This window comes from Tursiops truncatus, chromosome 10 (genome assembly GCF_011762595.2).
Source record: "Tursiops truncatus isolate mTurTru1 chromosome 10, mTurTru1.mat.Y, whole genome shotgun sequence".
NCBI classification, from domain to species: domain Eukaryota; kingdom Metazoa; phylum Chordata; class Mammalia; order Artiodactyla; family Delphinidae; genus Tursiops; species Tursiops truncatus.
Genome location: NC_047043.1, coordinates 3,865,302 through 3,883,228, shown reverse-complemented (window position 1 = coordinate 3,883,228; position 17,927 = coordinate 3,865,302). Strand labels below are relative to the sequence as shown.

The 17,927-nt window shown below is 45.4% G+C and overlaps 1 protein-coding gene across 9 annotated transcripts in view; it reads right to left on the bottom strand.

Annotated features, from left to right (window-relative positions):
* The window catches only part of FARS2 (phenylalanyl-tRNA synthetase 2, mitochondrial), a 458,205-nt gene that overhangs the window by 143,454 nt on the left and 296,824 nt on the right, over positions 1–17,927 (bottom strand). Inside the window, exon 6 of one of the 9 annotated variants that reach the window (XM_073810289.1) lies at positions 7,217–9,956. The exons of 7 other annotated variants lie outside the window; for them this stretch is intronic. In XM_073810289.1, coding sequence (XP_073666390.1) covers positions 9,938–9,956 — 19 coding nt within the window. In that variant the 3' untranslated portion in view covers positions 7,217–9,937. Of the gene's footprint in view, positions 1–7,216; positions 9,957–16,468; positions 16,570–17,927 lie in introns of those variants that run through there. One more of the 9 variants, XM_073810287.1, reaches the window with a different exon arrangement.

Below are 17,927 nucleotides of genomic sequence, written 5' to 3'. Positions count from 1 at the left end.
GAAGCCATCTGGTCCTGGACTTTTGTTTGTTGGAAGATTTTTAATCACAGTTTCAATTTCATTACTTGTGATTGGTCTGTTCATATTTTCTATTTCTTCCTGGTTCAGTCTTGGAAGGTTATACCTTTCTAAGAATTTGTCCATTTCTTCCAGGTTGTCCATTTTATTGGCATAGAGTTGCTTGTAGTAGTCTTTTAGGATGCTTTGTATTTCTGCGGTGTCTGTTGTAACTTCTCCTTTTTCATTTCTAATTTTATTGATTTGAGTTCTCTCTCTCTTTTTCTTGATGAGTCTGGCTAATGGTTTATCAATTTTATTTATCTTCTCAAAGAAGCAACTTTTAGTTTTATTGATCTTTGCTATTGTTTTCTTTGTTTCTACGTCATTTATTTCTGCTCTGATCTTTATGATTTCTGTCCTTCTGCTAACTCTGGGTTTTGTTTGTTCTTCTTTCTCTAGTTCCTTTAGGTGTAAGGTTAGGTTGTTTGTTTGAGATTTTTCTTGTTTCTTGAGGTAGGCTTGTATAGCTATAAACTTCCTTCTTAGAACTGCTTTTGCTGCATCCTGTAGGTTTTGGACCATCGTGTTTTCATTGTTAGTTGTCTCTAGGTAGTTTTTGATTTCCTCTTTGATTTCTTCATGATCTCTTGGTTATTTAGTAACATATTGTTTAGCCTCCATGTATTTGTGTTTTTTACGTTTTTTGCCCCTGTAATTCACTGCTAATCTCATAGCGTTGTGGTCAGAAAAGATACTTGATATGATTTCAATTTTCTTCAATTTACTGTGGCTTGATTTGTGACCCAAGATGTGATGTATCCTGGAGAATGTTCCATGCCCACTTGAGAAGAAAGTGTAATCTGCTGTTTTTGGATGGAATGTCCTATAAATATCAATTAAATCTGTCTGATCTATTGTGTGTGTCATTTAAAGCTTCTGTTTCCTTATTTATTTTCATTTTGGATGATCTGTCTATTGGTGTAAGTGAGGTGTTAAAGTTCCCCACTATTATTGTGTTACTGTCGATTTCCTCTTTTATAGCTGTTAGCAGTTGCCTTATGTATTGAGGTGCTCCTATGTTGGGTGCATATATATTTATAATTGTTATATCTTCTTCTTGGATTGATCCCTTGATCACTATGTAGTGTCCTTCTTTGTCTCTTGTGACATTCTTTATTTGAAAGTCTATTTTATCTGATATGAGTATTGCTACCCCCACTTTCTTTCGATTTCCATTTGGATGGAATATCTTTTTCCATCCCTTCACTTTCAGTCTGTATGTGTCTCTAGGTCTGAAGTGGGTCTCTTGTAGACAGCATATAGATGGGTCTTGTTTCTGTATCCATTCAGCAAGCCTGTGTCTTTTGGTTGGAGCATTTAATGCATTCACGTTTAAGGTAATTATCGATATGTATGTTCCTATGACCATTTTCTTAATTGTTATGGGTGTGTTTTTGTAGGTCCTTGTCTTCTCTTGTGTTTCCCACTTAGAGAAGTTCCTTTAGCATTTGTTGTAGAGCTGGGTTGGTGGTGCTGAATTCTCTTAGTTTTTGCTTGTCTGTAAAGCTTTTCATTTCTCCATGGAATCTGAATGAGATCCTTGCTGGGTAGAGGAATCTTGGTTGTAGGTTCTTCCCTTTCATCACTTTAAGTATATCATGCCACTCCCTTCTGGCTTGTAGAGTTTCTGCTGAGAAATCAGCTGTTAACCTTATGGGGGTTCCCTTGTATGTTATTTGTCATTTTTCCCTTGCTGCTTTCAATAATTTTTCTTTGTCTTTAATTTTTGCCAGTTTGATTACTATGTGTCTTGGTGTGTTTCTCCTTGGGTTTATCCTGTATGGGACTCTCTGCGCTTCCTGGACTTGGGTGGCTATTTCCTTTCCCATGTTAGGGAAGTTTTTGACTATAACCTCTTCAAATATTTTCTCGGGTCCTTTCTTTCTCTCTTCTCCTTCTGGGACCCCTATAATGCGAATGTTGTTGCGTTTAATGTTGTCCCAGAGGTCTCTTAGGCTGTCTTCATTTCTTTTCATTCTTTTTTCTTTATTCTGTTCCACAGCAGTGAATTCCACCATTCTGTCTTCCAGGTCACTTATCCGTTCTTCTGCCTCAGTTATTCTGCTATGGGTTCCTTCTAGTGTAGTTTTCATTTCAGTTATTGCATTGTTCATCTATGTTTGTTTGTTCTTTAATTCTTCTAGGTCTTTGTTAAACATTTCTTGCATCTTCTCGATCTTTGCCTCCATTCTTTTCCTGAGGTCCTGGATCATCTTCACTATCATTATTCTGAATTCTTTTTCTGGAAGGTTGCCTATCTCCACTTCATTTACTTGTTTTTCTGGGGTTTTATCTTGTTCCTTCATCTGGTACATAGCCCTTTGCCTTTTCACCTTGTCTATCTTTCTGTGAATGTGGTTTTCGTTCCACAGGCTGCAGGATTGTAGCTCTTCTTGCTTCTGCTCTTGGTCATCTTTTCTTATTGATGGATGTAATCCTTTATAGTGATGACTAGTATCCCATAGAATGAACACTGTATAATTTATCAGTCTTCTACTGAAGAACAGTTTTTGACATTATATGAAACACTGCAATAAACAGGCACACACATCTTTGAATACCTATATTAGTATATTTGTGGGGTAAATAAAATCTGGATCAAAGAGTGTGTGTGAATTTTCAGTTTTGGTATATATCATGGAACCGTGTTCCAGAAGAACTGTACTGATATGCATTTCCTCAAATAACACAGGCAAAAGCTCTTATCATCCCATACATTTGACAGCATGGAGTACGACCAACTTTAAAATCTCTGTCAATTCAACAGGTGATAAAGTATAATTCTCAGTTATTAATCTGTATTTCTCTAATCATGAGCTAGGCTGAGCACCCTTTCCTACATTTAGTCTGTATTTCTCAGTCTCACTGACTGGTAAGAACTCTTTGTCACATTAAGAAAACTGGTCTTTTGTCACAGCCTGGTGATTCTTCCTCCCCACTCCCATAGTTTGTTTTATGGCCTTAATCCAAATTTTGCGTATGTTTTGTTGAGCAGAAGCTTTAAATTTTTATGTGGATAAACTGACCACTATTTTCCTTTATGACTTCTGAGTTTCCCATTTAGGTTTATTTTTTCAAGAAAGGAGGAACTCCTTCTAACCTAAACTCTGAACCCCCTGAAAGCAGTTGCAGAGGCTGGCTCCATCACTTACACACAGTGTGACCTTCTACAAGTTACTCACCTTCCCAGAATTTCAACTTCGTCACCTGTAAAATTAGGATAGTAAATAATAGCTACCTCCAAGAATTATTGTGAAGACCAAATAAAATGACATAGCTGTGATTCAGAACACAGCACATAGGAAGTGTTCAATAAATGGTACCTCGGCTTCCCCTGGATTCAGACATCACCATCCCTGGAGGCACAGACAGGGCTGGGAGTCACAGCATGCCACCACTGGCCCAGGACCTGGCTTGCTGGGCTACTGTACAAATGCTCATGCTGCGTGATTCCTCACAAAGCAGGATAAATCCTCAGCACCGTTCTTAGAGCACCTGGGGCTCTATGAGATTTTCTGATCATTTGGGGATCTGAGCTCACCGAAAAGGCTCAGGACAAATGCCAGGGGTGGCTACGTGGGCCCCAGCTCTGGGGGAAACGCAAGGTCTTTACCTTAACTTTTGTGGGAATGAAAAGGAGAAACTGTTCCAGAGCAAAGAACAGAATTGAGACAAGAAGTGAAAAGTGTAATCAGGTACTTGGCATTTCACCAGTGCCTTCTGTTAACTGAGGATCCGTGAGCACTACACACACTGACAAGCTCTTTCACTATATGAAGAAACATGTACGTGCATCTCGTGGAAGGAATCCGTCTTTTATCTGACTTTATTTGTCTTGGCTAAATAGGTCAAGAAAAAGAAAAATAGAAATTCCTTCAAATAACTCAATTATTTTAAAAACTTCTTACTTTAACAGAGTATGGAGTCAAATCTTAAGCAATTTTTATATGAAGGAATCTACTTTTCCCACACACTGTGATCCCTATAACATCACTATTAGTCAGGAAAAAAACTAGCCTGCTCTAAGGGTCATGATGTAACTGTTCAGAGTGGCAACAGCTTCTCTGGTTAAACCTTAATTTTTAAGTATCTGGAAAATACTCGCATTGGTTATCCATTGTTAACTTAGCACTCAGATCTACCTTCAGGCACCAGGCCAGGCACACACTGATCTTAGCACCTATGTGAGAAACTGCAAGGTTAGTTGTAGTCCCATAAACACATCTTCAGATGGATTTAAGCAGAGAACCCAACTCATTCATTTCCTACAGAAATCTCCACTGGGACTATCACATGATCTGTCTGTCACATGTGGCAGTGATGGTGAGTCCCATCCTACATACCCTTCTTCAATCCTCCCTTAGGACCTCGACAATCCTCCCTTTGAGAGGTGCAGGCCTCGCCCTCTCCTCGAGAGTAGATGGGCCTTCATGGCTGCACTCACGGACCCCTGGTAGCAGAAGTGATGCTATGTGACTTCTGGAGCTGGGTCACCAAAGCGTACAGCTTCCAAATGCTCGCTGGGATACCCACCCTTGGAGCCATCAGCCGCCATATAAAGAGTTTACAGATCTGAGGCCACTGGGGAGGATGCTCGGGCCACACGGAGAGGCCACGTGTTCTCCGGCCCAAACCCCAGCAGTCCTAGCTGGAGCCCCTGCCAGACTCCAGAGGGAAACTGTCTCACTCCACTCACCGTGCATCTTCCCAGACTCGGCCCCGACGCTGCGGAACAGAGACACGGCTGCACAAACAAGCGTAACACAGTCAGCGCTGAGTCACAAGGTCACAGCTTGTAACAACACGGCCACAGATAACTAACTAGACGCTGACTCTAGGTCCACTGAAAAACAGGCTACCTTGTAACTGCTCAGGATAAACGACTCCCCAAAGCACTGCAGCACGTCTGCAGGAACGATGCAAACAGAGAAGCCACGCTGCCCATGAATATCCTGCTAACCGCCTTCACCCCACCTGGGAAGCAGTGGTCCCCCTCTACTCCCTATCTAAAAGCCGAACAACGGAACCCCATAAATCATCAGGCTGCTCAGAGATCAGAGGTGAAGGGGCAGATCTGGTGAGGGCTTTCCGAAAGGAAAATAAAATATTTACGTCATCTTGCAAGTCGCTCTTCAGATGCTGCATTTTGCTCTTTCATCAGTTCTAGCTGACAGCACATGACAGGTGCCTCTGTGGCTGTTAAAGCTTAAAACCATTTATCCTGAGAACATGAAAGACAAATGCAGACTGGACTGATGTGTAAGACTTAGCCAACAGGACGTTAGTGGGTCCAAAGAGTATCATCATAACTTACTACTGTTGTTAAATGTATTTTGCAAAACAGATGAAATACAAATTCTCTGATAGAGGGTCTAACATGGGCATGGGGAACGGGAAATATAGTACTGATTAACCTGAGTTTATAAGGACCCTTGCTTCTGGTGGCAAAAAAGTGGGGAGTGTGGAATAAAGTGTTGGAATTACCTCGACGCCTGGGATGGTCAGCAGCAAGCTGGGGGGCCTGAGGACGGTACCACCAATGTGGTCTTTATAGCACGTTCTGAACATCTGGACCAGCACACAAGGTAGGGATGCAAAATACCCCCCCACACGTCATGTCCCACATGTTCACACGGCACAGATTCAGTATATTGGTGCACACACATTTTCACGTTGGCATCTATCACAGTAGATTTTGGGGGGGTACATTATACAAATAATTTAGCATTCCTCTGTCTAACGTTGGTTAGTAAGTAAACCTTCTAACCATCAAGCTTGACATTTTTGAAGTCTGTTAGCTTCTGCAGGTATGTCTTACTTCCCTCTAAGGTTTTCAAAAATCTTATTTTTAAAGTAAATTCTGAACACGACCGCACAGTGCCCAGCTTAGCTATAATTTTTGATGGTTAGAAAAGGAAAGCGGAAGCCCATTGATGGCTAGTTGCTATTTTAAGAGCTGGAGTTAAGATCAGTTTTCAACAGGATAAAAGGTTCACGGAAGCCAAGACCATTCTCACCAGCAAGAGCACACCCGCGGGGCTTGCACAGACACATCCTGAGCGCCCATGGTGCCCGAGCACCTCCTCACCCACCTGCCCTCCTCGGGCTGCTGCCGGGCCCCATCAAGTCAGCCCCGGGGTCATTTCACCATTTTACATGCGAATCCTAAGGGAGCAGAAAGGGGCCTGTCTACTTAGTCACACTGTGGAGGCTGTATTCTAAGGCTCTTCCACCTAAGTAATACCCCTTATAAATCACAGTGCCCTTCTTCTGGCTATGGTAAGATGTTCTCACCCAAAACCCAGGAAAATACCGCCAAGGCAACTAGACTTGCATAGTAACAGACCCCGCTACGAGCCTCTTCCGGGAAGCCTTCGGACATGACCTTGCTTGTCTTGGGGGCACCTTGTTGAGGCCAGTCCAGGTGACGGTGTGGCCTCCTGTCCAGCCCCTGCGGCGGGAACCTCGGACACTTTTTTACTGCAGGGCGAGTCTAAAATGAGCTTCCCAGTCCAGAGGGTCTAAACCTGGTCCTCAAATTAAGTTTTCTTATTATCTGTCGAGCAGTCTGATGGGCTCCTGGAATTGTCTTTCTTTACACGTTGCTCACACATTGAGGTCAGCTACCTGAGATTAAAGCGGCCCCATCACAACAGCGACTTGCAGGATGTCACCACGAGGCCTGTTGACCTGCGCGGTTACAACCTGGCAGGATGGAAGGGTCAGACAGGACGGTGTGAAGACGGCCACTGAATCTATGGCCCAAATTGGCTCGATACTCTGGTCTGGGGAACAGAGAGGGAGAAGTGTGTAGGAAACCGAGCGGGAGATCTCAGCTCCCTTACCTGGCGTAGGAATAATGAATCCTTTGTGCAAAAGCAGTTATATACATGAGGAAAAAAGACTCTTTCCCTGAACTGGCAGACATGAAGAAACTATCGATTGGTTTTATCCCCCAACAACAGGACCACTTCCCCTGTGCTTTCAGCTGCCTCTGGGGTGGGTCCACCTGCCTCCTTTCTGGCTATGCCTCCATACACGCACGTCTGCTGGGTGAGCATCTTCTCAGGGTCATGAGCCTCCCTGAATCCCACAGGGTTCTGGGTGATGGATTCTGAGTTTCTTCAAGAAGAAAAATTATAAAAGAAAATTAATCTCTGGCCCCACTTAATTTAATTGCTATAAGGAAAGACACACATTTTCCCCTGAATGGCTGGTGAGCTGGCAATCTGAATGACTGGAAGTTGGAATCAAGGACCAGGAGTCAAAGGAACGCTCTCGGAACAGAGTCCTTTCACAGACATGATAGAGTTAGACTCCTGCTAGCGAGAGAAACGTCTGGTGGTGTAGATCAGCTCCCTCAGTTGTCCTTTCAAACTCCATTCTGCCTCTCCAGTGTACGAGGTGTCTCCTTAGGTGATGGGTCCTGGGCCTCTTCAAGATGCCACTTGAGAGGGAGAAAGGAAAGATGTCTGCCGACGAGCAGTGCTGGGAGGGGAGAAGTTGGCTTCCTGTTGCGGCGTCTCATTTCTATGGTTGGCTCAGTCCAGGAGAGGCTGACGGACAGGTCTCCGGAAACAGAGCTCGGCATTGCTAGCCCTGGAGGGCCGTGGTGATGAAAACAAACCGGCACCTCAGCTGGCAGGAATCCTCCGAGAATAAAAGGCAAATTGAATTCCTGGACCCAGGGATTCATCGGAATATGCCTCGTCCTGCTCTCGGAGGGGATCTTGTAGGGCACTGGTTCTGAGCAGCAGTGCCCGGCGAGGCTCGTGGTGGGTGTGCAGCGGGGGCCGGCGCGGGCCCAGTGAGGCCACGGGCTTTGCGGGCTTTGTGGTACAGCTATCAGGGGTGATCCTCTGATGATGACCCATCTCTCACACGCTCCGGGCCATGGCTCTAGATGGGAAAGCTCACTGTGCAGGAGGGCAGGGGACAGTGGTGGCACCATTGTGTGTCTGGATTCAACTGTAAGCGGTTTACAAAGCTCTACGAGGCGGGCCGGGCAGAGGTACAGAAAACTGCGATCCTGGGAAGCAGAACAACGTGCCTGGGATCACGCTGCTGCCTTGCAGCAGCTGTGGACTAGGCTCAGCTGTCGGGCGCTCAGGCCGAGGTCACCCCACTGTCCCAGGAAAGCCTCTTCCTGCCCTTTGGCAGCTGCCGCCCTGACCCAGCACACGCAGCTCACATCTAGGTCACCTTTTTACCAAGAAACAGGAAAACCTGTTCCTTCTCCCCCTCAGAAAACATCCTCACCTGCGCCTGGTGACTCAGCCCACGCCCGGAACTACCCTTGGCTCCCGGCGTTTCCTCACAGCCGTCATCAGCACGGCTGGTGTGCTCCGCCTTCAGAACGGACCCTGACCCATGCCTGTGCCCACCCTCCCAGGCCAGTGACCCTCACCTTTCCTCAGGGCCTCTAGTGGGCCCTGCCTCTCCTCCTCCTCTCTACGGAGAAGTGGTAAGTCTGCTTGCTCCGCAGGCTTGCCCTCGCACTTAGAATGGTCCCACACGGCCCGACATTTCCCGGCCATCGCATACTGCTCCGAACCCATTCGTCTCACAAACATACCAGATTGGTCCTGCCTCAGTGCCTTTGCACAGTCTCGTCCCTCCCCTCCCCTCCACTTCCATGGTTGTCCCTTCCCTTCCCTGCTTTCTCAGCGGGTCTTCCCACTTCCTCTCCATCTCGGGAGCTCTACTGTACTGCAAATCACGCTGCCGATGAACCTGTTTACGTAGTTACTGCCTGTCCTTCCCAACAGCCTGGAAGCCCCATGAGGACACAGCCTTATCGTCTTGGCCCCTGTGTACTGCCCACACCTGGAGGAACCAGCACACAGCAGGACCCAGCATCTGCTGAGGGCACGTGTGAGAGAGAAACATGCATTGCAAGGGGAGAAACCACACCTGGTTCTAAACAGACAGGTAACAGCCCAGCAGAGTGAGTGTCACGTGGGTCCCGTCTGGGAAAGAATGGAGGGGTCTCCTCTAGATATAGTCAACACTGCCCAGAGTAGCACCTTCGAAGAGGAATTCCACCACCCCTACCTTATATTTCTCTAGGATTTCACATATTATACAACTACCTTCTAAAAATAAACAAATACGTGGGCCCAGCACGGTGTCTGGCATGTGGTGAGAGCTCAATAAATGCTCACTGCAGAATTAAAAAAAAACGAACAAACCTACCACCCGCCATCAGATTAATCATTTTCATTTTCCCACGCCTCCCCATTTCCTTTCAGTAGGAGTACATATTTTTACATTGTTGTAACCATAAACAGGTATTGATTTGTTTTCTGTCTTTCATAACATTTTTTGATGTTGCAACCTAGTCTTTGATGTCTAACAACTGTAATATTCCATCAGGGTGTATGGTCTTCTCTAAATCGAGGTAGTATTGGGTCTGTCCTTTGAGCAGAACCCAACCCCACCGACCAGGGCAGTCAAAGCTGTGCGACAGTCTGTCACCAGGCAGCCTGAGCTCTGACTACTGGCCTAGTTGACTAGAGCACCCTGTAGGCTGTTCTTGGAAAACTCAAACCACGTCACAAATTATTTATGAAAGGATGACTTCAACCACGGACCAGACGTAAGCAGCGTCAGGAGAAAGCACCAACCGGCGGGGTAGTCAGAGGAGAAGGCAAAGCGACAGCTGCGAGTGAGCTGGGAAGACTTTAATAAAGGCGCCGGCCAGGGCCTGCTTGCTTTCTTTGATCTCTTGAGAAAACAGTCAGCAGTTTCTTAGCAGATGGACCATCCAGAGTCAGAGGGGAAGCACGTGCCATATGTCCGGGGATTTTCCCATCTTGCATTGTTAAAACGCTTAATAAGACGCTGTAAAGGAGGGCAGTTTTCTTCTTTTTCCTCTTTAGACAACTTTTTCTCTCCTGTATACAAGTGAAACACGCATTCACTAAACATAATCTGGGAAATATGGGAAAATGTACAGAAGTAAAAATCGCCTGTGGTCCTGCAAGCCCAGGGTAACGTGGGTGCAGCTGTATTTGCCCGCCGGCCCCTGTGGACACTTCTGCCCATGTTCATACAATGACACTCAGATCACACACTCTCCCCCTTCCCTCTAACCCTACTGCTAGCTGGTGAACCTTGTCATCAATGTCCATAACGATTCTTTAAAATGTTTTAAACATGTGCCAAATAGTTGACTGTTGGGATGAGTGAAACATCATTTATTTGTTTCTCGATGCATAACATTTAGGTTGTTCCCAAATTCTCACTCTTGTACGTAATAATACAGAAACCTTTGAACGCTGCTCGGCTAAATCCCTTGGCACAGATTAGAATCGCTGGATCAGGGTACAGACTCCTGAAGGCTGAGCCACAAGGCAGAACACACTCATTCCCGGAGCTCTACACTCGATCCAGCCCGCACCAGGCTGGTTACATCAACATGTTTTAAAAATTTATTTTAACTGTGGATGAAAAATGAAATCATTTTAAATTACGTTTCGTTGATTCCTGGTGAGACAGAACTTTGAAATTTTGTTTTCTGGCTATAAGTTTAGATAAACTGCTTAGTGAACTGTTTTCTATTGAACTGTCCATTTTTCTGTTACAACAAGAAATTTTTTTCACTGATTGTTTGCACCACCGTAATATTACTTTATGAAAGTTAAAAAAATTTATATACATTTAAGATGCAACTTTGCAAAAGAAAAGAAATGCATGGAAACAAGATTAGAAGGAAACATACCAATATGCTAACTACGTCAGGGATTAGGTGGTATGAGCACAAGCTGAATTTTCTCGAAGCAGCATCTTCAAAAGGGACAATAAATCACCCTCCATGGCTGCTGCCCGGAGTGATGAAGGCAGTGAGGACAGGTGTGTGGGAACCAGAGCTCAGGTGTGTGTGGGAGCACAGGGAGGCCAGGTCACCATGATCCCCACTTCACAGTGCCCGGGGTCCACCCCATCACCGATGCAGACGCCTGGGGATGAACAGTGCGGGCACCGCCTGCACCAGCTGGTGGTTAGGATGATGCATAACTCGGAACCACTATTTTATTTTTTTTAAATTGAAGTATAGTTGATTTACAGCATTCTGTTAGTTTCTGGTGCACAGCAAAGTGACTCAGTTACATATATATATATTCTTTTTTAATATTCTTTTCCATTATGGTTTATCCCAGGAGACTGGATATAGTTCCCTGTGCTGTATGGTAGGACCTTGTTGTTTATCCATTCTGTATGTAACACTTTGCATCTACTAATCCCAAACTCCCACTCCATCCCTCCCCCAGCCCCCTCCCCCTGGGCAACCGCAAGTCTGTTCTCTATGTCTGTGAGTCTGTTCCTGTTTCGTACGTAAGTTCATTTGTGCCATATTTTAGATGCCACATATAAGTGATATCATATGGTATTTATCTTCCTCTGTCTGACTTGCTTCACTTAGTATGATAATCTCTAGTTGCATCCATGTTGCTGAAAATGGCATTATTTCGTTCTTTTTCTTTTTTTTTAACATCTTTATTGGAGTATAATTGCTTACAATGTTGTGTTAGTTTTTGCTGTATAACAAAGTGAATCAGCTATACGTATACGTATATCCCCATATCCCCTCCCTCTTGCGTCTCCCTTCCACCCTCCCTATTCCACCGCTCTAGGTGGTCACAAAGCACCGAGCTGATCTCCCTATGCTATGCAGCTGCTTCCCCCAGCTATCTATTTTACATTTGGTAGTGTATATATGTCCATGCCACTCTCTCACTTCGTCCCAGCTTCCCCTTCCCCTTCCCTGTGTCCTCAAGTCCATTCTCTATGTCTGCCCATTTATTCTTGTCCTGCCCCTAGGGTCTTCAGAAACTTTTTTTTTTTTTTTTAGATTCCATATATATGTGTTAGCATACGGTATTTGTTTTTCTCTTTCTGACTTGCTTCACTCTGTATGACAGAGTCTAGGTCCATCCACCTCACTACAAATAACTCAATTTCGTTTCTTTTTATGGCTGAGTAATATTCCATTGTATATATGTGCCACATCTTCTTTATCCATTCATCTGTCAAGGGACATTTAGGTTGCTTCCATGTCTTGGCTATTGTGAATAGTGCTCCTATGAACATAGGGGTGCATGGATCTTTTTGAATTATAGTTTTGTCCGGATATATGCCCAGGAGAGGGGTTGCTGGATCACATGGTAGCTCTATTTTTAGTTTTCTGAGGAACCTCCATACTGTTCTCCATAGTGGCTGCACCAACTCAAGGCCACTCTTACCGTCAGGGCTGCAGCCCTGTTTTCCTGGGGAAGCGTCTCCCTGTTGGAAGGGCACAAACACTCCAGGCCGTGGACTGAATTCAGCTTTGCTCCATCTGCATGATGTCCAAGCACACACTCGTGCTCTGACCACACAGCTTTGGACAGACCTCCCCGGGCCTCAGCATCGAGCTACACTGTAATGGTGGCCGCGGAGTGACGTTTGCTGAAATCAGATTTTCATTATGTAGCAGAAAGAAACAATGGCTATTCACTTACACCTGGACGCAGCTATTTCCACACTGGGTTGGAGGACAAAATTTAGCTTTAGAGGGAGCATAACTCTTTAGTTTGTGAAAACACTTGAATCAATTTTTTATTATGAAAAGAAAGGCCCTGGAGACAGGGACGTTGAAGCAGAGGAAGGGAAGCTGCCCTACGCGGTTAAGTACTGTAAAAGGAGCGTGCGGGGCTCCTACGAAGGAAGCAATTTGCGGGGGTTTCCTTGGCTCAGGCCTAAGAGATGGGCGTTTTGGGAAGAAAGGCCTTCAGGGGAAGCCAGGATACGGGAGCAGGTTTCCTTAAAGAGACCGCTGCTTCCTGGTGTTACACCAGGGACGAAACAAGAGTGGCCAGTGGATGCACAAATTCAGTTTTAGATTCCTTTCCATTATTTCCAAACTTTTGCTCACGACTGCGCTGTTTAGGGCATCCTGGGGGACAGAAAGGGGTCAATGTGGGGAACCAACAGCCTTCAGTGTGGGCAGGACAGCAGGAGTGATGGAGGGGGTCCAGAAACAAGGGTTTGGAGCTAGAGGAGACAGCAGGACATAATCACCCCATGAAATCTGCAGACACACAACAGGGCCGCCGGGGAAGTAGGGCTTATACTGTATTTGGATTTTTCTAAAAAAGGGGAGAGAAGGCTCGTGACCTGAGGGCACATTTGGTTATAATTATATTCCTGAGACCGGTGATCACTCATTTTTGAGGTCGTAGCTTTAACATCTTGCAGGTATGGTCTCTCTGGATAGAGGGTGTCACCCCTCAGAAAGCACAGCCCTGAAGGAAACAGCAGGAGGTAAGAGGCTGCTTTGTCGCCTGTTTTCTGGCTTCAACAGAAGAAGGTCAGCAGCAGACAGGTGTCTCTTCAACAGCAAAAAAACCTGAGAGACCGTTTCCTAAGGACAGGCCTCTGGCAGGATGTTCCTGGAGCCCAGCTTTCTCTTCCAGCCCCAGATCAACGTGTGTCAGACACTCCTCTGATCCGTGGGGCGCGCTTCAGGGTCGAGACTAGACCACAGCCTGATGCACGGGGTTGCAGACACAACAGACGAGGACTCGGGAGCACTCGGCATCCTGTCGTCTGGCGGAGCTTCAGAGATGCCCCTGGGACACCAGGGGGCTCACTGCACATCGTGACAGAGTGAGGGGCTGGCAACGGATTATTTGCGACACCCTCTGCGGGGCTCCCGGACGCCAGCGAGCACACTCCGGTGCTTCCCCCTCGCTTACACACCCTCAACAACGTACATCTTCTGTGTTTCTAAGGGATCTGGGAACAGACGTGGTTAAGGCTCCAGATGCCCGAGACAGTGGAAACGGTGACAAGGCAGCCCTCGTGTCACAAAGGGTGGCGGGGGCGGGGCGACGTGACCCAGAGGACAGCCAGGCGTGGCTCAGGGCACCGACTTTACAGCAGACGGTAAGCAAGGGGGTGCCGCCGAGGCCGAGGGGCTGGGCCTGCGTCCCCGCGAGGCACCAGCCTCCATGTTCTGCGTCCTCAGCCCCCAAGTCTACAGAGGACAGTGACCTTCAGGAATTGAGGGAAACGTTCTATAAAACACGTACATCTGCTGGGTCTATAAAAGAGTTTTTTTCCTGCTAGAAAATGATTCATCTGAAAACAGACCTCGGGAAATTGGGTCGGGTGCGCTAAGGGGAGATGTCACAGGCTGGAAGGGAGGTGTATTTTAGAGGAGGCTTCTTTGAGAAAAAGATTTTTGACACAGTTTCTCAACGTTCATTCAACTTGTCTGAAGGTGTATTTGTCATCTTCCCTCACGGCAGTTCGCTGGTTGAGTCCCCGTTTCCGCCTCTGCCCATGAGCTCTCCCTCCACCTGGGAGGCGCTGACTCCCTGGATCTCTCTCACTCTTCTTAGTTCCCTCCCTGCGATTCACATCCATCCACTTCTGCCATCTTCAGTGTCGTCATCGGAATCCAGACTCTCATCGTTGCTGCCAGGCTTAACTGACTGGCTGACAGAATGATTCACTCACTCGCTCTGCACCCATGTACTGTGTGCCTGCTACGTGCCAGGCGTGAGATCCAATCCTGCCCCTGGGAATTTCACAATCAGGTGGGCGACATAAGACTTGCAAACAATCATTTCAAACCAGTGCAAGGCAAAACTAGACGCGCTGGAAACGTACGCACAGTTGCACAATCACGCAGGTGACAGGAAAAGAATTCGGCTTTGGCAACAGTCCCTCACTGGGCTCTGCCTGCGGTGGGTGCTCAGTCCTCACCGTCCTACTCACAGAAGCCACGTTCACGTCCCGGAGCAGCTCGCCAAGGCCACTGTCACCAGCAGGGATGTACCCAGCACCTGCAGGACCTCTTCCCTCTCAGGTGGGCTATTGAAGGCAGCTCCTATGTCTTTGTGCTACGGCTCTGATGAGAAAGTGTTTGGAGCAGAGCATCCTAGATGCCCCACTGTAAGAGAAGTCTGGCTAACAGAATTTCATTACGTTGGTTCATTGCCAAATTCTGACCTGACATTAAGGTGCGAAGGGGTGAAGCAGAGTAAGGCGGGAAGAGCGAGCTTGTTGAAAGGGAGCGAGGAGAAGGGGATGAAGAAAAGCTGAACGCAAATGCTGCCTGCTTTTCAATTCTCTTATGGACTGGTCCTTTCTAACTGTGTCTGCTTTGATTCTCAGCAGTTATACCACACCCACTTAAAAGAAAAAAGGACACATGGCTTGAAAAAGAATTTGTTTTGATTCACAAATTTATATAAAAGTTGTATAAAGATACATCGCCAATATTTTTAATGAAAAGAATAACAGTTCAGGAAACTAATCATGAACAATCTTAGCTATGTGAGCACTTCAAATATACAAATGCCTCCGAATTCGAGATCGATTTTTAAAACACTATTTTGGTCACCCTTAAAGTAAAGCACGGCAAAACGATTCTTTCCAATAGTAATAACCATCTCTTGGTTGTTCCAGGAATGGCCATACTCTGCGGTTTTCTCAAATGGAATTTTCTCTGCACTCGGTAAATACTGAGACAACACTCAAGGTGGCTCAAGTCTGTCTCTATTGACTTCAGGAAGCAGCTAACATCAAGGGACAATACAAGAGTGAGGGAGGGAACCCTGGAGTTGTGATCACCAAGGCAAGATGGGGCATGTATCTAGGACTGACTACAAGGATTTTTCCTTACTAATATATAATAAAAGCACAGAAGCTTCAGGTCTATTAAGTTTGGGAGCATTTAATAAATGATTAAACAAAACGAGACTTTCACATTCAAAATAGGGCGCCATACAAAAATTTTTAAACTGCTTTGAACCTTTTCTACATAAAACCGTATTTACAATCATTTAATCTATTATTACAAAAGGCACACGACTTACACTCTACCTTGATGTGACATTATAAATGTCCTCGTGGCTATAGCGCTGCTCTCTGCGATACTCTTCTTAGGATGCTATTGAGAATTTAAGCAGCTCCCAGACTAGGACACCAGAGGCATGTACAATAAAATATATTGTTAGTCTCATGGTTTAAAAATGGGAGATTAGGACTTCCCTGGTGGCGCAGTGGTTAAGTATCCACCTACCAATGCAGGGGACACGGGTTCGATCCCTGGTCTGGGAAGACCCCACATGCCGCGGAGCCACAAAGCTCGTGCACCACAACTACTGAGCCTGCGCTCTAAGAGCCCGTGAGCCACAACTACTGAGCCTGTGCTCTAGAGCCCACGAGCCACAACTACCGAAGCCTGCACGCCTAGAGCCCATGCTCTGCAACAAGAGAAGCCACCGCAATGAGAAGCCCACGCACCGCGACAAAGAGTAGCCCCCGCTCGCCGCAACTAGAGAAAGCCCGCGCACAGCAATGAAGACCCAGTGCAGCCAAAAATAAATAAATGAGTAAATAAATTTTTTAAAAAGGAGATTATATAAATGCATATTTCTGAATATGTATCCAGTCTAATATGTATGCTGTTGTTTGTACTTAACGAATGCAAAATCCAATTGAAGGTATAAGGGCCTAATATGAGAATGGAGGAGAGGAAAAAAAAGAATCAAATCAAATAAATCATCAATAATAGACACGTACAGAGACCCTCTGTTCATCTAATGCTCCACACAAGTGAGTCTCCCTGATCACCAAAGCTGACAGACACCTTTGAGTAGCGTGAGGCGAATCTTCTTGCCTGCTTAGATGCAGTGCATTAAATTAAACTTTTTTTGTAGCAAACTTGAGTCAGGCTGTTTTGACAGTTCTTTTATTATTTTTCTGTATGCGCCTAACCAGACTTAATAGTTGTTATCTTTATTTTAATTTATACTTTAAATGCCTCCTTCACTCAATAAAAAAGTGAAATTTCCCTTAGATGGGAGAAAAAGAATGATTTCACCACGGTGTCAATGTAGCATATGCCACGATTATGACCAAGATGCTGTTCAATGCGGGGAAAAGGTGATTAAGAAGACACAGTCTGTGACATGGGAAAGGAAATGAGAAATTTACCTTCCTGCTGGACAGTTAACCACTGGAAGACACGATGGAAATGAAGTACCTTCTGTAGGGTGTTTATGAATTAGTCCACGTTACTTTATTTACCTCTGAACTCTTCACTCTATTTTGTTGAAAGACAGTTCTTCTTTCAAGGTTTTCTAAGTTACTCTTGCAAAGTAAAACAGGAGGAACTTGGAAACACAAACCCAAAATGAAGATGCACTGTCTAATTACGGGGTAATGTTCTTCCTATGCTTGCTCTACGATTTATCCTCATTTAACAGGTCTCTCAGGCAGCATTTGGCACCTGTGGAGTGGCAGGTAACATATTTTATGACTAAACAAAGAGTTACTGTAGACAATACTACACTGATACCAAAATACCTGCATGCAAGTGTGTATGGCTTTCTCACCCAAAAGCACTTCTACTAGGTTTTCAGTGAAAAGGAGTATATTTTCTCTGTCTCCTAAAATTCCCTGTCACTCCCCTCCAGAGCTTCTTCCTTTGAAGAGAGGCATGCAGACTGTGGACACATGATAACTAAATCCTTGTGCAGACAGAGAGCACACATGCTGGCGCTACTTGCTACCTAGTACCTATCATCAATCTGTTCATCCATCCATCCATCCATCCATCCACCTACCTATGTGTGTATATGCAGATGTGCCATGTTTTTTATTGACTCAGCGGGTCAATATATGCAAGTTTACTAAACACCGTCTTCATCAAATATTGATTGACCACCTACATTGTACCAGACACTGGGTTGTTCATTGCTTTTCCCCTAAAAATTGCAAGTTAGAAAACACTGCTTTAGTTCCTCATAATAGTTGGAAATCTTAGGTAAAAAGTAGCACATATTAGAAGTAGTAAAAAGAGAACTGGG